Source organism: Lynx canadensis, chromosome D2, assembly GCF_007474595.2.
Source record: "Lynx canadensis isolate LIC74 chromosome D2, mLynCan4.pri.v2, whole genome shotgun sequence".
NCBI lineage: Eukaryota > Metazoa > Chordata > Mammalia > Carnivora > Felidae > Lynx > Lynx canadensis.
This window is the reverse complement of record NC_044313.2, coordinates 14,046,667-14,073,333: the sequence shown is the minus strand read 5'-3', so window position 1 is coordinate 14,073,333 and position 26,667 is coordinate 14,046,667. Positions and strand designations below refer to the sequence as shown.

At 43.0% G+C, this 26,667-nt stretch overlaps 1 protein-coding gene across 4 annotated transcripts in view; it reads right to left on the bottom strand.

Annotated features, from left to right (window-relative positions):
• Window positions 1–26,667, bottom strand: part of SHTN1 (shootin 1) — a 101,149-nt gene that overhangs the window by 9,646 nt on the left and 64,836 nt on the right. For 2 of the 4 annotated variants that reach the window (XM_030334125.1, XM_030334127.1), the window contains 5 exons: window positions 20,882–20,991; window positions 17,645–17,698; window positions 11,796–11,916; window positions 7,549–7,741; window positions 558–608 (listed from right to left, as the gene is read on the bottom strand). In XM_030334125.1, the coding sequence (XP_030189985.1) occupies window positions 558–608; window positions 7,549–7,741; window positions 11,796–11,916; window positions 17,645–17,698; window positions 20,882–20,991 (529 nt within the window). The remainder of the gene's footprint in view (window positions 1–557; window positions 609–7,548; window positions 7,742–11,795; window positions 11,917–17,644; window positions 17,699–20,881; window positions 20,992–26,667) is intronic. The other 2 variants (XM_030334126.2, XM_030334128.1) reach the window with 2 other exon arrangements.

Sequence of the window (26,667 nt, the reverse complement as noted above, 5' to 3'; positions counted from 1 at the left end):
ATCTACCCTTTTGCTATTTAGTTAATGGCTCAAACAAGATGAACTCTTACAAAAATAAATCTGTGTGGGGACAAAAGACACATGTATTTAGAGACACTGCAGATCTAGAAATTAAATGCAAATTACAATAAAAATGGTTTCATTGGCAACGGCCATTTTTCTGCTGAAATTGAACTCCGGTCACCGCCTCACGGGTTTTTGTTTTTGAAATTCGTGTAGGGCACAGCGTGGCCTGTTTTGACCTCCCAAACAAAAAAGCCAAGCTAGCGGCCTTGTCTGGTGGTTGGAAAGTAGAAGAGCTTGATAAAGCTTGGACTTTTGGGGGGAGATTGGGGTTTGAAAAGAAGCATGATGAGTGAGAGAAGCTTTAACTGCAAGAGTCTCTGGCGATTGTGGTTCTCACGGGATCTTTGAGAATGAGGGCCGAGAGATGAAGACCCAGCTATGAAATCGCCGCGAAGCACACCAATCACAACGGAACCTGAGTTCACTTTCACATGGGTTCTCCCCTTTGAAACAAGGTTTTGTAGAAGTAACTACATGAGATGAGAACGCACCTTTGAGGTTGACTGCCTTGTTTGGTTGGAACTGTCAGGACATTCACCTTCCTGAAAGTGATTAATAGGAAAAGTGAACACGGATGAATAAGAGCTCAGTACAGATGAGCAGGACCACCAGTAGACGAGACTCTCCAGAGGCAGAGAGGAACAAGATGGCAAGAACACAAGAGCTCATGTTGGGCCTCTGCCTGGCTGTGATGCAAAACTCTTTTCTAAGCTCTGCCCAGCTCTTTGTCCCTATTGAAGGCCCACTTGTCCTGCCTCTCTTTACAAGACAGATGTCCTAAAAACACGATGTCCAATGGACACTTCAGCACAAACTCAAAGGAGCTAACCAGTTACTGACCAAAGATGGAGGTGTCTCAAAAAGGTACAGCATAAACTGAATTAAATTTATTTTGGGCTATAGAATGTATGTTTTTGAAACAACTGGATTCATAGTGATTCATCTTTGTATTACCATATTATCATTTAGTAAAACACCTTTCTAAACCAATGATTAGAGTCAGATTACTTTCAAGATTTTTGACTCCCTGGGAATAAACTATTCTTCAAAATGTCTGAAAATGTCAAAAAATAATTTTTAAAAAAGTATAAATGAAACTGATGCCAAAAACTAAAGCAGCTTGGGCTGGTTTTGTGATATGGTACTTTGCAAAATTTGTGAAGCTTGCCTCTTTACTGGACATTTGACACAAAAAACATTAAAAGGATTTCTTTTTAACTACTCTTTAAGTCTCTGTGCTTATTCGGCTTGGCTCCCTTTTTCAGAATTATTTTACTGGCTAACACTTTCTTCCCCTGGGAAGAGGTACTCTAATTGATTAGGTTAGCCTTAGGAAGGGGTCGGGAAAGAGACGAACTACCTAGGAGTGTGTCGGGTCAAAGTGGCAGGATGTGAGTGTCACCGGGTCAATGGGGTGATTTAACTGCAGAATCACTGCTTCCGATAGAACACAATCTTATAGTCATTTTCTTCCCTCCATTCTTCAAGCTCGTCATACACTCAACACAGTAGGCTATAGTTCAAAAGCACGGGCTCTGGAGTTGGATACGAAACAGGTTCAAATGAAATCTGACCCGACTCTTGATTAGGAACAGAATTTGGGGCTAAGTGTTTGCCTCAACGAGCCTCAGTTTTGTCATCTGTAAAATGGAGATAGGTCCAATCTGTACATTCGGAAGAATTAAAAAAACACATGGAAGTATATGGCTTAATAGTCAGTGAAATACAGTAATCACAGCAAAACCTCACGGAAGCAAAATTCCAAAGTCCAGAACCTCCAAAGTGGAACTGGGGGCCATGACCCATTGCCTCATCTGTAATCAACATATATATCCTGCCTGTAGCAATTAAAGTACTTCTCCTCTTGGACAGATATTATTATAATGTGAATATATGTGTTAACATATAATACATGTTATGAAAAATAACAAATAGTAACTAAAAAAAAAAAGAGAAAAAAATATACAATGGAACGTTGTAGCCTTTTCCCCCCAAAATGTTTTCCCAACTTACCTCACCTGCATCAAGAGCATTAGACTCCTGGTTTCTTTGATAATGGAGCTAACGTGTTTCAGGGCCTTCACACAGGATTAAAATGGAAGATGACTTCACCCATATCCAGGTACGCTGTGTCACATTAAAAATGTATACCTGTGCAGGGTGCCTGGGGAGGGCTCAGTCGGTTAAGCTCAGGTCTGACTTTGGCTCGGGTCATGATCTCACAGTCCGTGAGTTCGAGCCCCGCGCCGGGCTCTGTGCTGACAGCTCGGAGCCTGGAGCCTGCTTTGGATTCTGTGTCTCCCTCTCTCTCTGTTCCTCCCCTGCTCATGCTCTGTCTCTCTCTGTCTCTCAAAAATGAATAAGCATTTAAAAAAATTAAAAATATATATACGTATATATACATCTGCAATTGTGGCAAACTGATGACTGTTTCAAAAAATGAATCCAGCTTCAAAAGCCAGAGTCATTTCGAAACAGACACTGACCATACAATGGAGATTAAAATAGTCCTTGCCCACGTGAAATGCTAGCACTAATTCTCTTTTAGGACCAGCTATCCAATTTATCTCCTGTGTGATCATGTATCTCTAACCCAGGCAGGTCTGAAAGCATCTGGAACAACAGCCATTGGGTTCAAGTGAGTATGCTGGTCCCCAAGAGTACTTCTCTGAAGGATAACTATCATTTAGATTTGGATTTGTAAATTCTGGTAAGGTAGTTTAAAAATTATTTTACAATCCTGGGTTTGTAGGTTTTACCATAAATCTATACTGAGGGACACGTTGCAGGCAGAAAATACATGCTTCCCTCTTGTTCCTTATCTTAACTGTGAACATCTTTGCTAAGCAACCACATTTGTGAGGACTTAGGAAAGCTAGAGCTTTTGGGGAGCTCTGGAGAGGGCCTAATCTACTTGTCTCAATCTTAGACGAGAAAACACACAACAAAAAGAAAACAAAACAGGCTGCGTGACCTTCCCAAGGAAACCTGGCCCAGTCAATAACGCAGGTGTCCAGTGTCTAAGCTCTGAACTCAACTCTGGCCCGTGATTCTGCAGCAATGGTCCAACATTACAATTTTAACGTAAGAAAAGAATTCACGGAGATATTTTTCATATATCGTGCAAATCACATGACAACCCTACAAGGTGGGTGTTGTTACCCTCACTCTACACATGCGGAAACAGGATCACGGGCTCAATATCTTGTCTAAGGTCCTAAAGACCACAAATGGCAAACCCAGTCAAGCTCCAGTTCCGACAATGAACTGACGCTCCCTGCCACCCGGTGCACACATGGAAAGGCACAGGCTTAGAAAACCGATCGCACCGCGTTTCCCTGCTACACCCCTCCCCAGTCTCGAGGCTTCTCCAGGCGAAAATACAAACCATCCTCATCTTTCTGACCCTGTGAAACACTCAGCCTCTTCCCGGGTATTGTAGCTGCCTGGAAGTAATAAAACAGTTATCTTTAAAAAAAATCTATAATTTGGAATTTTCCCTATCTTATATTGACCATCCCACCCATAGATCAGCTTGAATCAATGAGTCTTACTATACATTTAACATGGTCAGATTACTCTGTCAAAAGAAAAGAGCATGAAAGCAAAAATCAGGTTTGTTGGCTGGTTGCGTATTTATGTATGTATGCATTCCTTATTTATTTATTTTGCTTGGCCCCTCTTTACCCCTCATAGCATAAAGGGAGATTATTATTATTATTCCTGCCTGAATTAGAAGTAATCAGAATTGGGGTGCCTGGGTGGCTCAGTCGGTTAAGCATCTGACTTCAGCTCAGGTCATGATCTCACCATTCGTGGGTTCAAGCCCCGCTTTGGGCTCTGTGCTGACAGCTCAGAACCTGGAACCTGCTTCAGATTCTGTGTCCCCCTCTCTCTCTGCTCCTTCCCCATTTGCACTCTCTCTCTCTCTCTCTCAAAAATAAACATTAAAAAAATTTTTTTAAAGAATCAGAATTAATGAAATTCAAATTTGCTATTAGATTCAAGATATTATTACCAGATAGTATATACTTATTAGAAATAATTAACAGGACAGGACACAAATATTTCTAAAGCTATTATTAAAATAGAAATAATCAGGCTTCTCTAAGTCTTGATTATCTTTTCCTTTCTTTGTCTTCTTTTTCTTAAAAATAATAAAAAACCCTTGCTCTGCTTAGGCTGGTGACAAGAATGTTAATTTTAATTAATCCTTGCAATTAAGTATTAAAGCTATCCCTTGCCATCCCATAAGGCCCTAGGAAATAAATCCATATATTTCTGGCACTATAATTTACCGGACTGGAGTTACTCAATTATTTGGAATACACATATATGTTGATTTTAGGAATTTATTGAAAGAAAAAAAAAACTTTCCAGGAATAGCTTGGTGTTACAATTTTCTGATCAACTGAGGGTCTTACACAGAAAACACCTTTGTTTCTATTCTTTTAAAACCCTTCTTAGTAGGTTTTCAATCCTTCCTGTCCACCTTAGGCCACAGAAGTGAGCATAGCTGAATCTTTCTTTTATAACTGGGTATGCTGCTGTCTCTGATAACTTGATCTTATGTAGGTACAAAGATGCAGAAGTTCTACAAAATTGAGCTGACTGGAAATGACCCCTGAGCATTTAAAAAAAATGTTAAAAAAGACAAGAAGTCAACCATAGAGAAACAAAAATCTCTAATACTTAGCCTGTGTGTTTGTGGGGCTGCTGAGTAAGAGGGGGATTGCTGGTTAAGTGAGTATCCTAAATAATTGATATTCTGCTGTTCTAGTAATACTAAAAATGGACTCATTTGTTCATTTGTCCAACAAGTATATACAGAATTTCCAGAATTCTCCCAGGTGTTTGAGATATACCAGTGGACAGACCAAACAAACAAACAAACAAAAACCAAAAAAACAAAACCAAAAAACTCCTACCCTCATGGAGCTGACATTCTAGCAGGGGAAGAATGGAGTATGGTGAGGAGAATCAGAGTTTAGAGGAACAGGAGGTACAGTTTTGAACGGGGTGGTCAGGGTAGGCCTTATTGAAAAGATGACATTAGGGCAAAGAAATGATGGAGATGAGACAGTATGGCAGGTAGCCATGGGGGCAGGACATATAAGGCAGAGGGGACAGCAAAAGCAAAGGGCTGGGGGAAGAGATACCCGGCCAGAGAGGTCAAAGGAGAGGGAGGGCGGGGGGGGGGGGGGTCAGGGTGGTAGGGACTGGGTGTGTGTGTAGGGGTGAGAGCGAGAGAAAGAGAAAACGTATGTATTAGAGGATAGTGTGATTGTTTTCCTCCCTTGACCTTGATTCCCCGTCAAGAGTAGAAAAAGCCATTAGGCTGAAACACCACGGTAGTTTGGCCACAGATCAAAATAAAAATGCAATTATTAGAGTAGAGACAGTTTTGGATTTCACTTTTGGATTGCTGATCCGATTTTCAAGTGCTTTGACAATGTGGGTCTATGAGATGAGACAATGTGGTTGCCTCTACCTTATGGTTGGGATAACAGAGCAAACTTATTAGTCGAAGCCAGACAGAAAATAACCCTTCTCATTCCTGGCAGCCAGACCAGTTTCCGGGAATCCTGATAGATCACATGAGCTTTTGCTTTTAAAGCTTACACGCAACTGCATTAAGTTAAACTTCTTTCGCTCATTTAAAAAAACAAACAAACAAACCTAGGTTTAAACATAAATGAAGTATGCCTGTCTGCGAAGTGAATAATTACCACGTACATGCGCAAAATCGTCAGATTCATTTGGATAGCCTAATTATACTTAAGACACAGATTTTTCAGAAAGGCGCTCTTCCTTGTTAAATGACTGTCAATATGAAAATACATGGCATTGGTTATTTCAGCTGAAGAATGTCAAGAACTGAATAATCAAGCATTAGGTTACAAAGTTTAAAAGTTAATACAGCCGCACAGAGTATTTGTATTAGTGCTTTAAGTAGCTAAATTAAATTGAAATGTGTCTCTTAAGCAGTCATTGAACAAGCAAGATGAGAAATAAATTGAGCTTCACTTAGGCCTTTATGGCATCTAACAACTGTGTCTGTCAACACACGGATCCTTTTCACTGTCAATTCAACACACATTTTGCAGACCTTGGGCCTGCAATTATTTCATTTCCTTTCTTGGAAATGTAATTTCCACTTACTTTTGGAGAATAAAAGACAGACAAAAGGAGGAAGGAGTTGCAGTATTTTCTGATTAAGATTATCTGTATAAAATGGTAAAGGGAAAAAAAAAATCTATACGCGCACGCTGAAGCACATCTCAGCAACTAACCTGTCTCGGCCAAATCGCTTTTGTGTCTGGGTATTGGTTCAAATGCAGCCAGACTGTTGATGTCAAATTAGGTGTTGAACAAATTTAATAGGAAAGATGAAGAATGAATATAGATCATCTTTTTGTTGGAATAGTTCAAATGACCCCACTCAAAAGAAGGGAAACACATGACCGCAGGAGAAAGTGTGCTTTTAATTAAACACAATGAAATGAGATAAAACTGTAAATCGGCAAAGAAGTCCATTCATTCCAAAAGAGGGGGGGGGGGAAAGTTAATCGTGCCCGGCGAGAGCAACACAAGAGTGGAAGAAAATACCAGTTGGCAAAAATAGACCTAAATTGAATTTCCACTTCGTTTGTCCAGGCTTCACCTTTTACACCAGGACAGGTACAGCTACAGAAAAGGGTTCTTTCTCTCCTGATGGAACAGGAAATCCGAGGTTTCAATTAACCATGATTACAATATTCGGCTGACCTGATCTGTCTCACCTCTTCCTTTTCTTCAAGTGGCAAACCAGCTGACCGTCTGGCAAGAGAACTACAGCAAAACTAGAGGAATTCCGAGAAGAGCTTGCCTTTGCTGTAAGACAAACCGCCCCTCCACGGGATCCGTCCGCAGCACATTGAACAGCAGGATTTACTCTTTGGCAGGGTGCCACTTTCAGAGCAAGTCTGCAGAGATCACTCTTTACATAGGATCTCTTCACTCTCGAGAGGGAACCATATTTAAGGCACACCGTTGACTGAGGACCAGAAAATAAGGTTCTAAAAATGTCCCCTTCAAAGTACACGTGAAGAGGATATCTACTACCTCCTGGAAGATCTAGCATCTTCCTTGACGGCTCAGAAATCATTAAGAGGGATGATCCGAGCATTTAATCCTGGAAGAATGATTAAGCTCCTTGTGACACCGAATAATTCGTCAATTCTCTGTGCAGAAGAAGAACCGGGTTGCCAAACGTTAGTTGAGGGGAAGGGATTCTCTCGACACGTATCTGCTCTGGATCAGAATAAGACCTCTGAGCTAGGAGCCTAGAATCACAAGTTGGCTCATCAAATGGAGGAAGGAGAGTAGTTACTGGCTAACTCAACCCAAATCTCTCTGAAGGGGAATAAAGCAAAGTAACACACAGTTAAGTCATCACAGATTCTTCTACACACTTACTTAGTAAAGAGCATCATTACTTACTGAAATGTGACCTTGGAACTTGTACATCCTTCCAATTTACACGAGCCTTCACCTGGCTCAGGTGTTGGGGGGGACGGACTGTTGAATTCTGCCTCCAGAGTTTTCTTGTTCAAGGCTGTTTTTGTTACACTGGATACAGAACCCAACACTGGCATGGATTTGGACTCTGAGGTGGCTAATATCCCGGTTGGACCTTAAAACCAAACACATACCTCAAGTTTAATAATTCTGTGCAATGCTTATTAATATGGCACTGAAAAACAGATTAGCCGAAAATCCCTCAGGAAGCGAGAGGCCAAGTTTTGTTTAAAATTTCGAGAGCATGCCGCAAAATGTTCCTATTAGGAATTTGCTCTGCTTTCGTGGTACTACTGCTTTTCAGGGCACCAGGACCACGCTGAGAAATTATGTCCAGGCCTTTAGGAAAGCACAAAACCCCAGGCCAGGGTTCCCTCACTGACCAGAGTCCTTATTAATACCGGAATTGTGAAAACTCTTTTCTTCTCAGAGCATGGCTTTCTGACAGCCCTACTTGAACCATTTGGCCTCTCAAGAGTTAATTCTTCCCCAAACTCAGCTCTGCGTTTCAAACAGCAAATGGAACAATGTCAAAGGCTCTTTTTAAAAGGCTCATGGAGGCTTCTTAAGCATTAAACGGCTTTTATGAACATTTTTCATTTTAATGTGATTGAGAAGTAAGTGGATTTATTTCCTGTTAAAATACAGACACAGGATTCTAAAAATTAGGTGGCAAAGAGGTTGGCTGTTTACCTCTCGGATTCTTCTGCTCTTTGGGACAGGATTAAATGACTACAACAGTGCTTGTTCCTGAAATTATTGGCGTACCAATCCAAAACTCCCGGGCACCGGAGCAAAGTTCTCTCATTATCTGTTTTCTACTCTCAGTTAGAAAGATACTATCCTAGCCAGCTTTTCTCAAGGCAAGATTCTAATATGTCTTTCTTGAAACCTCAGAAGAAATCTTTGTAAGACAAGAAGATTTATGTAATAAGTCACAAATGTACAGATAAAATTAGAACTTCTAAAAATTAACCTAGAGGACAACCTGCAAGGTGTCACTGAAAAGAGGGCAAAACTTGGGAGGGGTCTCATCTTCCCGAAGCCATGTCGGATCATCTCCTAAAAGGGTAAGTGCTAGCAGGGACCATCCAAAACGCTAGTTGGTTTCTGGTCAATAATATTAGGCTCCGGAATTTCATGCTCACATTTACATACGAATGAGTCGCAGGTATTCCAACAGTATAACCCATCAACTCCAAAAATGAAGTTCTGATTTGAAAAAACCCCCTAAAGAGTGGCTGCGAGACTGTTCCGCCATCCCGTTGCTGTACCTCTGATGGCCTCGCTCCTTGTGGGAGACACAGACCCCCTCTGGTCTAAGGGAAAGCCTCAGTTCCCAAAGCACTGGGTGTCTGTCTTCCTCATTTATTTCCACGATACCATCTGGGCAGACAAGCTTGTCACGTTACTGAATATCCTGATTCAAGCTGTGACAAGCCTCCAGGTGCATGGGGATGTGCAAGTGAGGACAGAAGAGTGGGAAGATCAAGAAAGATCCCCAAAATAAAAATACGAAGGTGAATTCGAGATTGGCTTCTGAGCCGCTCTGTTCTGCCCTTGGGTAGTTGCTGACTACAACGCTAGACAGCTTTAAACAATCCGTCCTCGTAGGAAAGCAAGATCTGCTTCTGAATACCCCGATGCCTGCTGCTGCTTCTGCAAGTGAAGCCAGCTACAAACGATGGAGCGTGGGTGAGCTGGGCCACAGCTCCTGTTTTTTCTTACATATGGAAAAGAAATAAAGAAAAATACAGAATGTTTAACATTATTATTACGGCATCCTGTTTAAGCTGCCCAATGTTTTCCAAGAGGCACTTGCTGCCCTTTGAGATGTCAGCTTGGCAGGCCACGAGTCTTCAAAGTATCAGTTCGGTCTGATAAAAGAAACTCTAAAGAAAAAGGGGCGTCACTGGTCCCTGAGGGAGAGACCAACTATCCTGGGGTCTGAGGTCTGCAAAGCTCTGGCCGCCCCTGCCGCTCCCATGATGCTTCCTCTCTCCACTCTGGGACCTCACATTAGCTTTCCATAAGCCTTTGTGTACAGAAGGAAAGCTTCTCAAAAGATTCACACGTACCTGAAGCCATAAACCTATCAAATTCATCTCTGTAATGTGCTCCCACCATGCAGCACGCAGCAAACAGCTGTGCTAAGTTTAGCTTCTCGTTCCCTCTCTACAATCCCCTCCCGGATTTTCACTTTGTCATTCCACGACCCTTATACAGAGATGTATTTGGTAAATACCTCTTCCAATTTGATGCTAGAAAAACATCGGCACCATTTAAAAAAGAAAAAGGATGAGTTCTTTTCTAGGTGATAGAGTTTGGAGGTTTGTTTCCTCTTCCCACTGGCGCTTTTGTTTTTGCTTTGGCTACTAGGGAGCTCAAAAGAAAATTTCTGCTCATTTACAAGTCTCTCTCCTCGATAGGATTCCTCTCCACTCTGCCAATTAGAGTTCTTGTTTTTCTATCCAAATACTGATGATTCCATTGACTATATGCCTTATTACAACATTCCTCAAATGATACATTGAATATTTATATATTCATGGAATAAAATAAGTAAAATGAAAGATTCTCACACGCCTATACAATGTGTTCCTACCTTTCTTTGTCCAGTCTTTGAAATATTCAAATTCCCATAGTGACTAAAATGAAAATGTTTGTCTCTCCCATTGAAAACTAACTTTGAAATAGTGCTGCACATTTGACTAGTTCGTGAGTGAAGTAGGAATGCTTCCATGGGAACAAAATACAAAATGTAAATGACTGAAAACAAAAATTGGATCCACAAAGTCCTAAAAAATCATGATGGCTATTTGGAATACTTCAAGGATGAAATGTCAGAAGAAGTGATTGTCAGAAAAATGAATAACGATTCATGGTGGAGGCTGGCAAATGCTTATAAAGCAATTCTAAGAAAAAAAAAAATCTCTTACAGCATCCTTTAATTTTCCTGAGAGGGGGTTGTTCTGGGGGCGGGGGGGGGGGGGCGGGGAGAGAATTCTTGCAGGATATTAACAGCAGAATTTCCAGACCAAACTAAAAACTGAACGGCTGAATTTTTTTTTTAAGAGGAAAACAGATCTAATCTTTTTATAAGAAAGGTTTGGCTGGTATTTTATGCTGCTTCCAGTTCAAGGAACAAATTTACTAAATTGTTTGAGTAAAATCCCTACGTGGAAACTAGACCTTGATTATCAAAAACCCCAATCCTTCCTGTTCTAGCAACTTAAACTTGGTGAACATGACTCAGTGCAGATTTAAATTGTCACAATGGACCAAATAGAGTTGACTGAATGGAGTCTAAAAGGTTCAGCCCATTAGCCACGGTGGCTGGTTAATGCTACTTTGGGGTAGTTTTTCAAAGCCAGCCTCCTGGCCACAAGGGAAAAACCTCATACAGGTTTCTGCTAATTCCCGTGACCAAGCTGATGGAAAAAACCGGAAGACACACATAGTTAGCCTTGAGGTCTCGCAAGTGCATACCGTGACGCAAACGCAGCCTGTGAGCTCCAGGCTCGCTCAGATGGTCGTTTCTAGTTGGTGACAGAGCCGAAATGCGTCGTCCACCCGGTTCGCGGGCAGAGACAGCAAAACAGAACGGATCTGAAGGCTAAAAATGATGCTTGTGCATTTGTAACTGATGCGTCGTGACCACCCTTATTACTGACTATCCTGTGCTGTCACTGGGCCACGCGAGCTACTCGGCACTCCTCGTGTACTGACTGACGAATTTGATGCTTAGAATAACACTATGGGGTGGCGCTTTTATTACCCTCATTTCACAGATGAGGAAACCGAGGCACAGAGAAGTTGAGCAATTTACCGGCCATCCGCTCGCCAACAGCAGAGCGAGGACTCCTTCCCGCTACACTGTTGCCAAAGCCTATCCTGAATATCTTCATACCGGGGTATCTTGCGTGAAGCAAGCCCCATCTCTAAAACCCTGATTACCTACAAACAGACAATGTACACACACACCAAAAAGCGAAAACACACCAGTTCTTATGGGATATCCATAAGTACCTTTACCCATCCGATACTTCTCACTCACATTAAAAACAAATTTAATAATTATAAAAAGAGCATTTCATGTTACAAAGAGGCTTAAAGGAGAATGTTTCCGAGAGGAAGGGTAGAGCTGCGGAGAATTCAAACCAGCTTACTACTGCTATCTGCTTCTGCTGTCACCTTTCTGCGACGCAAAATCCTCTCTAACTCAGTCTCACTGTTTTCAGTGGCAAGGGATTTTAAGCTTCTTGAACTAGTGGATTTGTTAAGTGTCCCCTAAAGTGAAAAAACAAAAACAAAAACAAAAACAAAAAGGTTAATGGCTTCATAACAATATACAGAAGAATACAAAAATCAAACCAGCAAAACATTACCAGAAATTGAATGGAATTAGGAAACGGAATGAATTTGTTGTATACACGTATATTCTTTTTCTCGTGTGTGTATCTTCGACGACACACGGTGTTGGATCGTTTAAGAAGATGCTACTGAGGATGTAAGATGTCAGCTTTCACATCAAAAGAACAGGACGAGATGGGCTAACTAGGAAACTCGGCGGGGGGAGGTGCCCGCACATCGATGAGGAAGAGGCGGGTATGTGTTGATCCGTCGTGTGGAGAGAGAAGCACATATTGAACTCACCTGAGAAGGTTTTCTTGATACAGCAGCCACGAGCTACTGAACCCGAATCCTTGCGGCCCTGAAAAAGTGTGGCTGAGTCTTCAGAATGACCCTGGCTCCACAAGTGGTGGCAATGGTGTCGTGGCCGCCAGAGGAGGCACGTGGTGCTCTCCCGTGGCCTAGAGCCAAAGAACTGCCCTGAGACACCTTGACTTCATTGTGAAAGAGGAGAGGTTATAAGGACACAGGGAAGCAAGGAAGGGCCCGGCATCGCCATCCCACATTCCTAACAGAGGAGGCAGCGGAGATGTCACTCAGGGCCCAGAAGACGCCGAAGGAGACAAGAGATGCCGCGAAGCTGTGTGCCTGCTGAAATTGGTTCTGACTTCCAAGGCAGCAGAGAAAGACCCAGGAGGTGGTTCCCTGCCCCGGCTCCTCTGGGAAGCGTGCTACGGAGGGAGGACTATGGCTTTCTATGTCCCGTTCCCAGTCACGTGTTTGCACAGAGCACTGGGTGACATAATTCACACCTCGTGTGTAAGGATTCAGCACCGCACCCTTACCGGGGGCCCGTTTCCTTTCGTAAGAAATGCCCTTCCTTAGCTGGGCCACGTGCTTGGCGGGAAAAAAAAGCCAGGAGGATCCACAATCTTTGTATCGGAACAGATCGGAACCTCAGGTCTGGCATAGCTCGCCAGGGCCGGTGGCAGCTTTTGCCCACCAAGGCCACCAACGGGGCTGGCCTTTGTCACCTCAGCCTTCATTCTGCTCCTGCCCCCTTCCAACTTCCTGAAGGATTCTAAGAATTCTACTGGCTAAAAACGGTTAACTCATGTTTCTTCTTTGGCCTATAAAACAAAAAAAGTAGCTTGTAAAATTAGGTAGGTACAAATCTCACATGATACAGGTTATTATGCTTTGTTTACAAAGGTTTCTCCCCTAACTGGGTAAAGGCATTGAAAAGCAGCCTGATGGGGCTGGGGGGGGAGTGACTTACAAGATGAGGAGATGTTACTCTTTCACTATCAGCTGCCCAGCTAAGAGTAATGTGTAAAATACACATGTAAAATAAGGCTTACATTGTAATCAAGCATATGATACCTCCCCCCTCCCCAAGAAGTATCTGCTTTTCCTTTATTGCAAAAATTCACCTATAAATATACTCAAAGGAAAATCATGTTACATGGAACGCTGTAATAGCTTATTTTATAATTTAAAAAATTAGATGATGTGGTTTGTTTATTTCACAGCTAACAATGCAGAACCGCACCTACTCACGGAAGAGTTAAATAGTAAAACAGGATCAATACCGACAAGGTAAAGAAAATAGAACAAAAGGCAACTAAGATAAATTTGAAAAAAAAACATATTAGAAAAACTATTCCCAAATCATGCATTTACAAGTTTTAAAAACTTACCAGCTGTACATTTGTAAATAGATTATTTGAAAAATATAGGGCCATTAGTACTAAAATAACTCATGAAACTGTTACATCGTTTGAATGTCAAGAACAGTCTTTCATTTTCCCAGAGGCTGGAGTTAATTCAAGAAAAAGATATGTGTCGGGGCACCTGGGTGGCTCAGTTGGTTAAGCATCCGACTTCAGCCCAGGTCATGATCTCACAGTCCATGAGTTCGAGCCCCACATCGGGCTCTGTGCCGACAGCTTGGAGCCTAGAGCCTGCTTCAGATTCTGTGTCTCCCTCTCTCTCTGCCCCTCCCCTGCTCATGCTGGCTCTGTCTCAAAAATAAATAAAAACATTTAAAAACATTTAAAAAAAAAAGAAAAAGAAAAAGATATGTGACTGTGTACATATATGCACACATACACCTTGCAAGGATATCTTTTAAGGAAGAATTTCTCTCACAATATTCTCTCTTTTTTATTTGGATAACAGCATTAATGCCCCAAATTCTGTGGTGAGCTACCCTCTCATCACACCTGATACTGAAAGGTTCTGTTTTCCAAGTTCTAATCTTTGAATCTCAAAACTTTTTTCTCCATCCACTGACTGATGTGACTGACTCAGCTAGTATGGGAGTGAACTTGAAATATGCAGACACTTGGGGAGAAAAGAAAGATGTCTACATGATTCTCAACTGGAATGACCAAGGAGCTCAGCTAATAAAGTACCAAGATTGTCTAAATTATCTATTTATGTTATCATCATAAACTCTGAGAATCAGAAATTAACTTAGAAACCATATGGTACACAGAATTCCTTCCACTTTACAGAAAAGAGAATTCAAACTCAGTGAGCCTTGGGGTTTGGGCCAGGCCCCACAGTAAGTCAGTGATAGGGCTGGACTTGAACGCAGGTCTTCTGATTCCCAAGCCAGTGTTCAATCCTAGTCCCCACGTTGGTCAAACGTTCATGACACTGACTTATCTAAGTGTTGGTTGGCAAAATCAACTATCCAATAATTCCTGGGTACCCTGAAAAACTGAAAAGTGCCTGGGAAAAACCTGAAAGAGAATTTCTTAGAAGTTGTTTTTGTTTAGGGGCACCTGGGTGGCTCAGCTGGTTGAGTGTCCAACTCTTGATTTTGGCTCAGGTCATGATCTCACAGTTTGTGAGTTCAAGCCCCACGTCGGGCTCTGAGCTGGCAGTGCAGAGCTTGCTTGGGATTCTCTGTCTCCCTCTCTTTCTGCCCCTCCCCTGCTTGCTTTCTCTCTCTCAAAGGTCAATAAACATTAAAAAAGTTGTTTTTGTTTGACTTAGAGACAACTGAACTTGAAAGAGACTTTTAGATCAATCTGTATGGATTTATTCTTCAGACATCGCTGTGTCCATTGAGAGTGACATTCACATGACTGGGGTGACTTGACAGGCTTCCAAAACCTCCAAAAAACCTTGTGTGACTAGGAGAAGTAAACCATAGATTTTTCTTTTTAATCTACAACTTTTAAAAGTTCAGTGTCAACGGGCTTGGAGAAATAAGTTCAGTCCACACTGAGACTGTAGCAATTGACTTGGGAAGTGTCCACATGCAAACAGAGTGAGATTTTTCCAAATGCCAAACCAGACATGTGTTTCCTACTCATGTGCTTTCAGCAAAAGGCCAAATCTCTTAAGGACATTTAAGGACATCTCTTATGATGTCCCTCCAACTCAGGTCACATCTGATTTCAGCAAAAACACCAGTTTATTCCTGGCTTCTGTTCTACAGAACTGAACATGGCGTTCCTTGGTTTCTTGGTCTCTCGTAACGGGTACTGGCTCTCACTGCAGTGCCAGTGGGCACGCTTTCCATGCTCTTTCCACGTTTGCTTCTCACGTGCCACAACCATGAGGCAGGGTCATGTGTGCTGCTGGGTCTGTGCTGCTGGGTACTCTGATAACCCCAATAGCCTACGCACCAGCAAGAAGCATCAGTAAAGCCCCACCTGAAGGGGGCTTGCTTTCTCTCTCTCTCTGACAAGAAGTTGTAAGCTTTCTCAGCCCCAAGTGACAAGGGGTTATAAATCCTCCGTCAAAGGGAACCTCCATGGGGGTAACGGGAGAGTTGCCGTTTGGAAAAGAAGAGTAAGGGAGAAAAGTGAGTTCCACTTTTTAAAAACAATTAATGCAAAGAAAGAGCATTGCCAGGGGGCACCTGGGTGGCTCAGTCGGTTAAGCATCCCCAGACTTCAGCTCAGGTCATGATCTCACGGTCTGTGAGTTTGAGCCCCGCGTTGGGCTCTGTGCTGATGGCTCAGAGCCTGGAGCGTGCTTCAGATTCTGTGTCTCCCTCTCTCTCTCTCTGCCCCTCCCCACTCATACTCTGTCTCTCTCTCTCTCTCAAAAATAAATAAACATTAAAAAAAAGAAAAAAAGAAAGAACACGCCAGAATTAACAGCTATTAGTGGCACATTAACGCCAGATCCAGCAGAGAAATCTAATAATCCATCCAGAGCATGAAGGATGGGGGTAATTTGCAGAAAAGAAAGAGGTTTTGACAATTTTTATAATTTGTAAATTATTTCCCAAAAACCTATTCTGCAAACTTCTCTCCTTGAAGTGGCACAAAATGTATAGTGAACATGATCTTTAAGAGCGACGCTATAATTCAGTAAACTTGCTACTATCTAGCATTATCAGGAGTGGGATATCTTAGCTCATCAAATATCATCTGTATCTTAGACAGATGTCTGGTGTTTTCAAATAAACCTGATTTTTAAATAGTCAACCTCAGTGTAGTTTACTCTTTCACTGATGGTCAGAACTCTATTCTAGGGCATCTTCATGAACAGGAAATAGCATTCTAATGCAGAGACAACAAAAGGGCCTAAAGTAGGGAGTTCTCGCTGGATAACAAGATTTTCTCAATAAAGAATCCGTTGGATAATAACCACGCTACTTTCTCAATGGGCTTAACACTTCATTCCGTAGGTGGAACACCACTGTGAGGGAGGCTATACCTCTCTTCAGTACTAACGCCACTCACCTAAAAGTAAAGCAGACTAATTAAGCCATTCTGAGTTAAGTCTGCTGTTTCATGCTTGATGAAAATAATTTTGTTTACCACAATTATGTGGATGTCTCCATGCAATGCGTAATTAGCACAGTAACAACACACACGGGAATATTAGTTCTGTACCCCCGCCCCCACGTTTGTTGACTTACTGTGCATAATAACTGGGATTGAGACTGTAACAGGATCTGAGAATAGAGCCCTTAGTATCTGGTAACATTTTCGGAGTGAGGCGTTCCTCTCTGACAGCAAGTGCCCGACAGGGCAGCGCTCTTGTGTTCTGCTGGCAAAAGCTCGTATGCTTTGGAAAGAAGAAAACTGGCTGGAGACGGGCATTAGGCCTGTTCTCCAACGGACGGGAGTTGCTTGTAGAAAATGAAGTTGGTAGCATAAAGAAAGGGACTTTTATTCTATTCTCCAATTTATCACCAGATAATTTTTTAAACTGTGAGGAAAAGCAGACTGCGACCCTGATCGTAGCATATGTGGATATTTGGGTAGGAGCTCAGATTTATTTTTGGCACCAAAGGTTCCACATTCAGGCCCTCAAATCAAGCACTATCCACGCAAGAGTCTCTACTGTGTTTCCATTATGACCCAGCATGCCCTGGTCCTTAGATCTGGTCACTTCATCTTGAAGCTGTCAAGCAAGGACTGGAGGGCAAGAACAGGAAATAATGATTCTGGTGCAAGTGCAACCATTCTTCTAGAACAGAAACAGCAGAGTAGTGACACATAACAAACATTAACATGCCCGATGGAGGCGTCCACAGAGCAATCAAGCGAGCTATCAGAAAGAACTGAGGGTTATGGCAAATGAAAATGAAACGCATCACAACCAATTATTCAGAGAAATAGATTACAAAAATATTCTCCTTTCATTGTCCCATGAACTAAAAATAATAAAACCAAAGGTCTATTCTTACCAGTATTCCTTTTAGCTCATTCACTGCACTCTCAGAGCCTTTTGAAGATTCTGGCTACAATTTTAAAAAGAAAGCACAATTAGTAATTCAGTTTTAAAAGTCTAAACCAAGATTTTTACGGGGCAAAGTGTTGGCAACTTATATGGACTACTGGGGTTTTTTTGTTGTTTTTTTTTTTTTAAGTGAGGTCTATGTCTTACGGTTAGGAAAAAAGATTAGACATGTTAGTGTTCCCAAGTGGCAGTTAAACAGACAGTTAGGAGAAACAGTCAAGGCATAAGGACTCGAGCTAGCATCTTCTAAATGCCATTTTGTTACTTCCTGTCGTCACCATACAGAGAAAAGATTTCGATTCCAAAGATTCAATTTCAAAGTATTCAGAACTTTTTACACGGAACTGTTCTCCACTCGCGTCGCCAGGCCTCTAACAGCGAGCGACGACCAGGAAGGCAGCAGCACAGAGCAGGAAGCAAGCGACAGGGCAGAAACCTCTCTCAGCTCCGACAGCTCCAGGCAGAGGCCGCGGGGCCTGCTGCGGGGATCTCAGGACGGAGCCAGGGGCAGGGGTCGGCCAAGAACCGGGCTTCACGGGAGAACGTTAGCATCACCGGCTACCGAAGCGGTTAGAAAGCTCAGAGGGCTTCTCTTCTGGCCACACCGTGAACACAGCGATTTGAAATGCGGTTCTGGGTAATGTCTGCCCGCCCCTCACTCCCTCACAGTCTCTGTGGATCCCTCCACTAATTCACCGGAGGGAAAATCTAGCACAAGGTTTTCAAAGAAAGACCTGTGATCTCCTCCCCTGTCCCACTTCCTTCCACAGGGAACAGAGATGAAGAGAAAGCCTGCGGGGGACTCCCTGGCCTCTGGTTCCTGGAAAAGAGGCAAAGCTAATTTCTCTCGCATCAAGAAATGGGAAGTGATTAACAGCGACCTATAACCCTTTCCTCTCAAAAGTTATTGAAAGAATAAGATCCTGTTCCAATTTTTTAAAAGTGGACAGTGAGAGGGAAAGAGGGAATGGGAGGGAGAGGTAGAAAGGGGAGGGGGGGGAAGGGAGGGAGAGAGAGGTTTGCTGCTCATGTACAGATTAGACCAAGACATTCAACTTTTGCAGCCTGCGCTTTCTGGGAAATACGCATGCCACCAGCGCCAGTCCTAAGTGCCAGTCAAAAGCTCTAAGACACTAATTATAACCACAACGGTATCAACAACAAACGTCAAGGAATTTAGAAAAGATGCAGTTAAATTAGTATTCTTAAGGCAGGCTTGACTTCTGCAGGTAAACTGTTCGGGTGATTACGGCTGAACAAGCGCCCGGGGCTATGTGCCACTCGGGCACCCTGGGCGAAGGCAGGAGCCTGGGCGAGCCTGGCCGGCAAGCACTCTCATAGCTCGTGACCTTGCAGGAAAGCACCGAGGCCCTGGGGGTGGGGGTGGGGGTGGGGGTGTCTGGAGGCGCATGCAGTGGCTTGTTTCCAGGGTTACTGACCAGGTCATTCAGCACTACATCTACGTGATTTAAGGATTACCGGCGGAAAACCCAGTCGTCCACTGATCCTTGAGCAGTTGTTCTCCAGTTTGAACTGACATTAACTAATGTGTAACTGTTGGAAGAGGCAGGGCAGGAAAGAAGAAGGACAAAGTGATACTCTGAGAATGAAGGGACATCCGCAACAGCGACGGCTTAGGACTTAACACGTTCTCGACGTTTTTCTCTCTAAACTAATTTTGTTTCTTTAGGATGCCGTGTTTTCCTCTAGTCCGTTTGGTTTAGCTTATTCTTTTCAAGACAGTTGTGACTTGAAAGTCTTAAATAGGACTTCATTTCAAAGATTCCACTTAGAGCCCCCATTTTCAAGTGGTTCCACGCTTCGGTCCGTGTGAGCCCGACAACAGTCCCGTGGGTCGGAGAGGGTCGGGGCTCCGCCCGTTCCGGGGAGAGTTGGGCCTGGGAAGCAGGGGAGCGGGCCCGGCCCCACCTCCAACAACAGGACGCTCCACACACCAGACACCAGCGCTCAACACTCGTGCCAGACTGTCTACACCCTATCCCTTACCTGGAGAACTGCTCCCAGAGCACGGCACAGACCGGCACTCCTCGCGGCTGGCCAAAGCTTCCATTTCACTGGACGGGAATCTACTCTCCCAGTGGGGTATTTTGCCCTCTTTCCATCCCCCTTTCTGTGGACAGCCCGGGGCACGACAACTCCCGCCTTGCCTGGCTACCTCGCCTGCCTGTGACCAAGTGGCAACTACTAAGGCCAGCAGAATTTGCACCCAACAGTCGTGCTCCTTGGGGACACTGAAGCAGGTGAACGGGGGCATCCGTGAGAGTCAGAAAGAGCCTTAAAGTTTGGTTTAAAAGAAGAAGAAGAAAGAGGACCAACCTGATGATGCTTTTTTACAGGAAGGAAACGAAAAAACATTTCTCAAGACAAACACCAAAAACTCTGTTCTTAGGTCTGTTTAAATGGGACACACCTACAAAGAGACAGAGGCACTGAACTAGATTCTAGGTGCTTCCATAGACCTTGGTGCTCACTGTGGTCTAGTTTGGAAGACGGCTGGTGATAGATACACACAAAATTTTTTGCTCAAACTGTCCTGGAACAGGTTTGTAAAATTAGTAAAAACAATCCGATGAACCTCACCGTTTTTCAGAAGTCGGCTTAGGTCTGTTCTGACATCATCATGTGAGGCCACCTGCCCACCCAGCCCTCCTCCACTTCACACTCAAATGGAAGCCTCAGGCAGGCAAGGATTTTTGTCTCCTTTGTTGACTGCTTTATCTCCAGTGCCTAACCAGTACCTGGCACAGAGCAGATACTCAATAAATACTTGTTGAATTACACAAAAGAACCAGGAATTAAAGAAAAGAAAGGGTGTAATAATTATTTGTTTGGCATAACCGTTCAGATCAAGCAGAGGAGGGCACCCTGCTTAAGTAATCTCTACAACCAGTGTGGAGCTCGAACTCACAACCCTGAGATCAACAGTCACTTGCTCTACTGACTGAGCCAGCCAGGTGCCCCCACTTTCTCTCTACAGGGATTTAGGTCAACGGTGGCTCAGAGTTCTCCTGAAATGTGTTTGTAGAAAAGTAAAGGCTTTTACGACACATCAGTCTCATCCTAAGGTTTCACAGTCAGTCCTGATGCAGCTTTCATCAAACTTGGAACTTGTGCACTTGCGAAAGGAAACATCACGGGAGGGGAAGAATTAGTCATTCCGTACCTTTGCCTTCGGTCTAGCTGTCTGATTCACTGGCCTAAGATGAACTCCCTTTTTAATTCTATCCATCATCTCTTCAACGGCTTGCCTCTTCAGATCCGTGACTTCTTCGGCTGTCAAAGAACACACATGTAAATCATCTTATGTTACAGGAAAACAGCTACTTGCTATTTTTGGTGACTTAGGAAACCTGCACGTTGTAATTAACCACAGTGTTTTTTCAGACCAAATCACAAAACATCGCATAACAATTTACAGAGGTTAGCAGCTACCAGGTAGCCACACTTTTTTTTTAATTAAAAAAAAAATCCTATAATAAAAGATCTGTTTTTTAAAAATACAGTTCTAAAATCTGAGGTCTAATTTGTAGCCTGGAAGTCAATATTGGCTCATCTCTGTTAAATAAGTGAACAGAATTTGGTTCCATTTGTCAGCATAATGATAGACTTACATTTCTCCAGCTTTGTACCCCAAATAATCATTCATCTTTGCCTCCGTGATGTTTTTAGAACTTATAACATCCTATGTCAAAGGAATCAGCCCAAAGAAGGAATAACTATCAAAAAACCCATTTGAAAATAAAAGATAAAAGAGATCTGTTAACTTGCCACAGTCAGAAGATGAATAGCAAATAGGTGAAATCTATTTTTAAATTGCCATCTTTTATTTAGGAATCACAACGGAAGGAAACATTCACACAACCCTTTTTCGAGTCTTTTAAAACTGTCAATGTTAAAAGAAAACACACACCCAGAAATGATTGCAATTAAGTAATTAAATTTGATTTAAAAAATTTCAACTGTCTATTGTCTAACCTTTGCACGATTTTGCTACAAAAACAATGAAGCTGCTGAAATATGCATCAATTAGATGAATATAGCTGAGGTGGGCTTAACGCTATTGATTAGAATAATGAAATCTGTCTCTTGCACAACAGCTTGACCAAAGAAGGCACTGAATCACGTTTGGAACATTTATCACCATTAATGCCATTCTAGATCTTGTGTTTACACCCGCCTCATTCACTGCAACCGATATATTTAAGTTTAAATACCTCATAAAGACCTTCCACTTGGGCTCTCTGGAACACTCCACAGTGTGGGGCATATGGTAGGCACTCAGCAGGTATCTACCTGCTGAATGACTTATTCAAGTTTTGGCTTTACATGGCTATTAATATTTTTGCTATTTGAGCAGGAATAACCAAATCCCAAAGGACAACTTGCAAATGGAGGCCATCATAACAATGACCCCAAGCCAATGGACAGGAGTGTTGGGCTTTGCACTAATGAGGCTTACGGTATGGCTTCTTTTTCTGCCACGTGGCCTTGACGCTAACACAGAGTAGCTATTCCTCGTACGTTGTGCCTAGGGGAGCAACTAGATGAATCCAGAAGGTTCTACCATCCTCACCTCAGCAGCACCTCAGTGACAGGATCACTGCTCTATTCATCAAACAACCTAGGTCTTCTGGTACAGTCCTGACTTCAGATAGGGTCCTGTCATCTCCACAGGCCACTGAAATGCTGGGAATGAAAAGTTCTCAATACCCAAATAGCATTTTTCAGATCCAGATGGCAAGGAAGCACCCTTCACCAGGCAACATGGGAAACATGGCAACAAAGTCAATAAATGAAAGAAGGCAAGACTGTGGGTTGATCAACTGTATGCCTTTAAGTAGCATTTTCTCGGGCAGCTTCTGCTGACGGCTCCCCAGTCAACAAGGGGACAAATAAGAATATTACTCGGGATAGAGATTTACTCCTTCATTCATTCATTCACTCACTCACTCATTCGGTATCTGAATACCCATTATGCACCATGCGGTGCTTTGGCTGACCCTATTCAAAGTCAGGGGAGACACAAACCCAGGTCTGCCATTCGAGCACCTGGTATGGGTATGGAAGTTATTCCCTGGAATTTTTTTTTAATCCTAAAAAAAAACATTTGATTTTCAGAAAGCCTGCCATTTGGAGTGAGCCTTAAGAAGAGCTGCATGGCAACAGGAACACTGCCGACAAACAGATTAGCACTCTGTAAGGAATGACTGAAACCCAATTAAATGCACCATACAAAAACTAATTAAGGCAGACAGATGGAGAATTATGGTCAACACCATTCAAATCTGCTGCAGCATCTAACATAACAGGAATTTAAAGTAGTTTCTTATTTTTGCTTGCCAGAATCATAGTGATAATTCAGAGAAGTACCACTATCTGTATTGTGTACAGATTATAAACCGGGCTTTAATTTCTTAGTCTTTTTCAAAGGTAAAGGCTTAATTGGTCTTAAGAAAAAGAAATCACTCTTATCAGATCCCCTACTCGGGCACAATACAAGGGCAACGCTAGGTTAGCTACACAAGCTTTCTCTCTCACCGACCCTGTTTTTGAACTAGCAAAAAGCAATCTATACGAACTTCTCAACTATTAAGCGGTTCTAATAAATCTGCAAGAATCACCTACAGAGAGCTCATGGCATGTTTTGTAATTCTTTCTGCGATCCCGCAGTTGGTAATTGTCTCACAAAAGCATGTAATCAGAAGGACAATAGAAATATGCAGGATGCTGGAGATTAAAGAAAAGGGACCAATGAAGACAACAGGTCTAATGTCACCGAACTGCCACAGGAAAATCAAATCAAATGTTCTTTGAGTTAGTGCTTCAAGGTCAGTCTTGGATCAGAAAGCTACATGTAATTAATTGAGGCTTAAAGTCTAAGACCCACTTGAAAAATAAGTTCGTTCCTCAAAGAAAAGACCCACAGACAAAACCATCACCTTGTTGCTCAATATAACCTTTTGTTATTACCTACAAGAAAGGGAAATGATTTTTTTTAAATTCCACAGGATTACTTTTCTCTTTCACTAACATTTTCTAAAAGGCATTTAAAAAGAATCTTATGCCACCACGATGGACAAAATTTCTAAACAACGCATCATGGTTGAATGAGTTTGAGTGTGACGTAAGGTCATAAAGTTAAGGATATTCCCTTAACTACAGTGATTACAAGAGCCTCCCGAATGAGGACTACTACCCCTCAAAGGGTAGCTGGAACCTTGTCCTTTTTTTTGTTTTTGTTTTTTTAAGCTAACATTTTGAGTACTTTCTATATGCTCGGTACTACTCTAAACACTTTACATGTTAGGAGACTCGTTAATTCTCACAAGCACCCTATGAAATAGGAACTACGATTTTCTCCATTCAGCAGGTTAGCAAACTGAGGTAAGACAATACCAACATATTAATGACCTAAATATATGACAAACAGCAAGCATACCTCTGAAATTTCAGAACTTGTTCAATAAATGCATTCTTATCAAAATTAGAGTTATTAACTTCAAAGTTTGTTATTTCTTATATTTGACCTAAAAACTACTTCTAGAATATTCCACAGACCTTCTCCTACAATCAAGCTTTTTTTTTTTTTTTAACGTTTACTTATCTTTGAGACAGAGAGAGACAGAGCATGAATGGGGGAGGGTCAGAGAGAGGGAGACACAGAATCTGAAACAGGCTCCAGGCTGAGCTGTCAGCACAGAGCCTGATGCGGGGCTCGAACTCACGGACCACGAGATCATGACCTGAGCCGAAGTCAGCCGCTTAACCAACTGAGCCACCCAGGCGCCCCTACAATCAAGCTTTTTTTTTTTTTTTTTTTTAATTTTTTTTTTTAACATTTTTTAATTTTATTTTTGAGACAGAGAGAGACAGAGCATGAACGGGGGAGGGGCAGAGAGAGAGGGAGACACAGAATCGGAAGCAGGCTCCAGGCTCTGGGCCATCAGCCCAGAGCCTGACGCGGGGCTCGAACTCACGGACCGCAAGATCGTGACCTGAGCCGAAGTCGGACACTCAACCGACTGAGCCACCCAGGCGCCCCTACAATCAAGCTTTTTAAGAGCCATTGGTAATAATAGTTTCTTCATTCATCAGCTCTGAGAAGCATATCAAGTAGCTAGTGAAAGCCACCATAAGATGCTAACAAAAGATAATACTGTTAGTAAGACTGGTCTCTACTCATAAATGCAAACTCCAAGGTGTTACAGACGACCCCAATGTCTGATGCTCTGTACTTACTCATCATGCATTTAATCACTGTTGATTTATTCATTTAACAACTAGCTTTTAGTTTGAACTACTAACAAGTCACTATAAATAAATACCTTGCCAGACAGAGAGAAGCTCCAACCACGTATGGCTGTGGTCCATATCACTTAAGGCAGTATAGTTTTAGGGTGGCTTCAGTTTAAAATCTCATGAGCGACTTCTGGATCAGGAACGTGATATCCCAGGTAATAATCCAATAGCTCAAGAATGAGGGAGAGACTACTGCCCCATTTCATGAATTGTAAATGAAATATCACTTTCATTTCAAGGAAAACTGTATGGTTTCTGAGACTGGGGGTTAAGAAGCTCAGAACTTTTTTTTGTTTTGTTTTAACTTTAAGGGTGCTGTGGGGGTTGACAAGCTAATAATGTAATTTACTTAGACGGGGAAATCATTTTATGCTGACTGCCCTGCCAACCCTCTAAGACTTACCAACTGTCCCAAAACAAGATTGAAACACAGCTTTCATTTGTAATGGTGCTGCGAGGTTCCGGCTAGGAAAGATAGGGTCGGGTCTAAACCTGGATTCATTGAAGATGCATATAAGCTGTGGGAGACCTGCAGACAGGAGTAAGCCCTCAAAGAGCTTGCAATCTCTTCAGGAGGAGAGATGTGGAAATAACGCAAACACCACAGCGGAGGCTGGGGGATGGGACATTACAAAATCCGAAGCAAAAAGCTATAGCAACACAGAGCAATGAGCCAACACTCATAAATAAGGGTGGCTCAGTCGGTTAAGCGGCCACTTCAGCTCAGGTTACAATCTCACAGTTCAGGGATTTGAGCCCCACATAAGGCTCTGTGCTGACAGCTCAGAGCCTGGAGCCTGCTTCAGACTCTGTGTCTCCCTCTCTCTCTGCCCCTCCCCCACTCACGCTCTGTCTCTCTCTCTCAGAACTAAATAAACATTAAAAAAAAATAAGTGGCAGTGGAGGAAGAGCCTGGAACCTGCACAGGAGAGGCAGAACTAGAACCCCTTGCCAGAGAAAGCTCTGAGTAGACTAAAGGCAGCAGGCAATGCTGGAATGAGGAAAGACAGAGCAAGCGCATAGGGGGCCTCGAGGTAATGGTCCAGTCATAAGGAGGAGCCGATGTAGACAAATGAGGCTGAGGTAACAGCAGAGAACCATCGATAAGCAGCCTACAGGGTCTGGACTCTATTCTGATGCAGTGAGAAGCGTAGCACTGTCACAGAACGTGGGACAACGGATCTGAGAATGTCACCCTGCCAGTGGCAGGAAAGCGGCTGGCCTGGATCAATGAACCTGGGGGGTAGGAAAAGGGGGCCAAGACGTCTGTACCAGCCTGGGCTCGAACCGGGCCAATCCACCACGCTTTGCAACCAACAGCTGTCGAGCAAACGTGCTGAGCTTCGTGTGGGTTCTAGTGGTCTCCGCTGCTCTCCGTGTGGCTGCGCACCCCTGCCCGCAGCCCTGTGAGCCGATGACTCTACTCCTGGCCGCCCAGCGCCTCTGCTCGATGGGCAAGCTCTTCTTCCTCCACTCCCGTCTCTTCATGTGATCTTCCACTTCTCCCTCTCCAGTGAGCCAGAGTCCTGGGAATCGCACCTCCCAGAGTCGCTCATGGATTTGCCACTTCTTTGTGTCTCTACTGCAACCACCCTCCCCTCATCTGAGCCAGCCGGCATCTGAATGACGGACAGCCTCTCCTCATCCCCT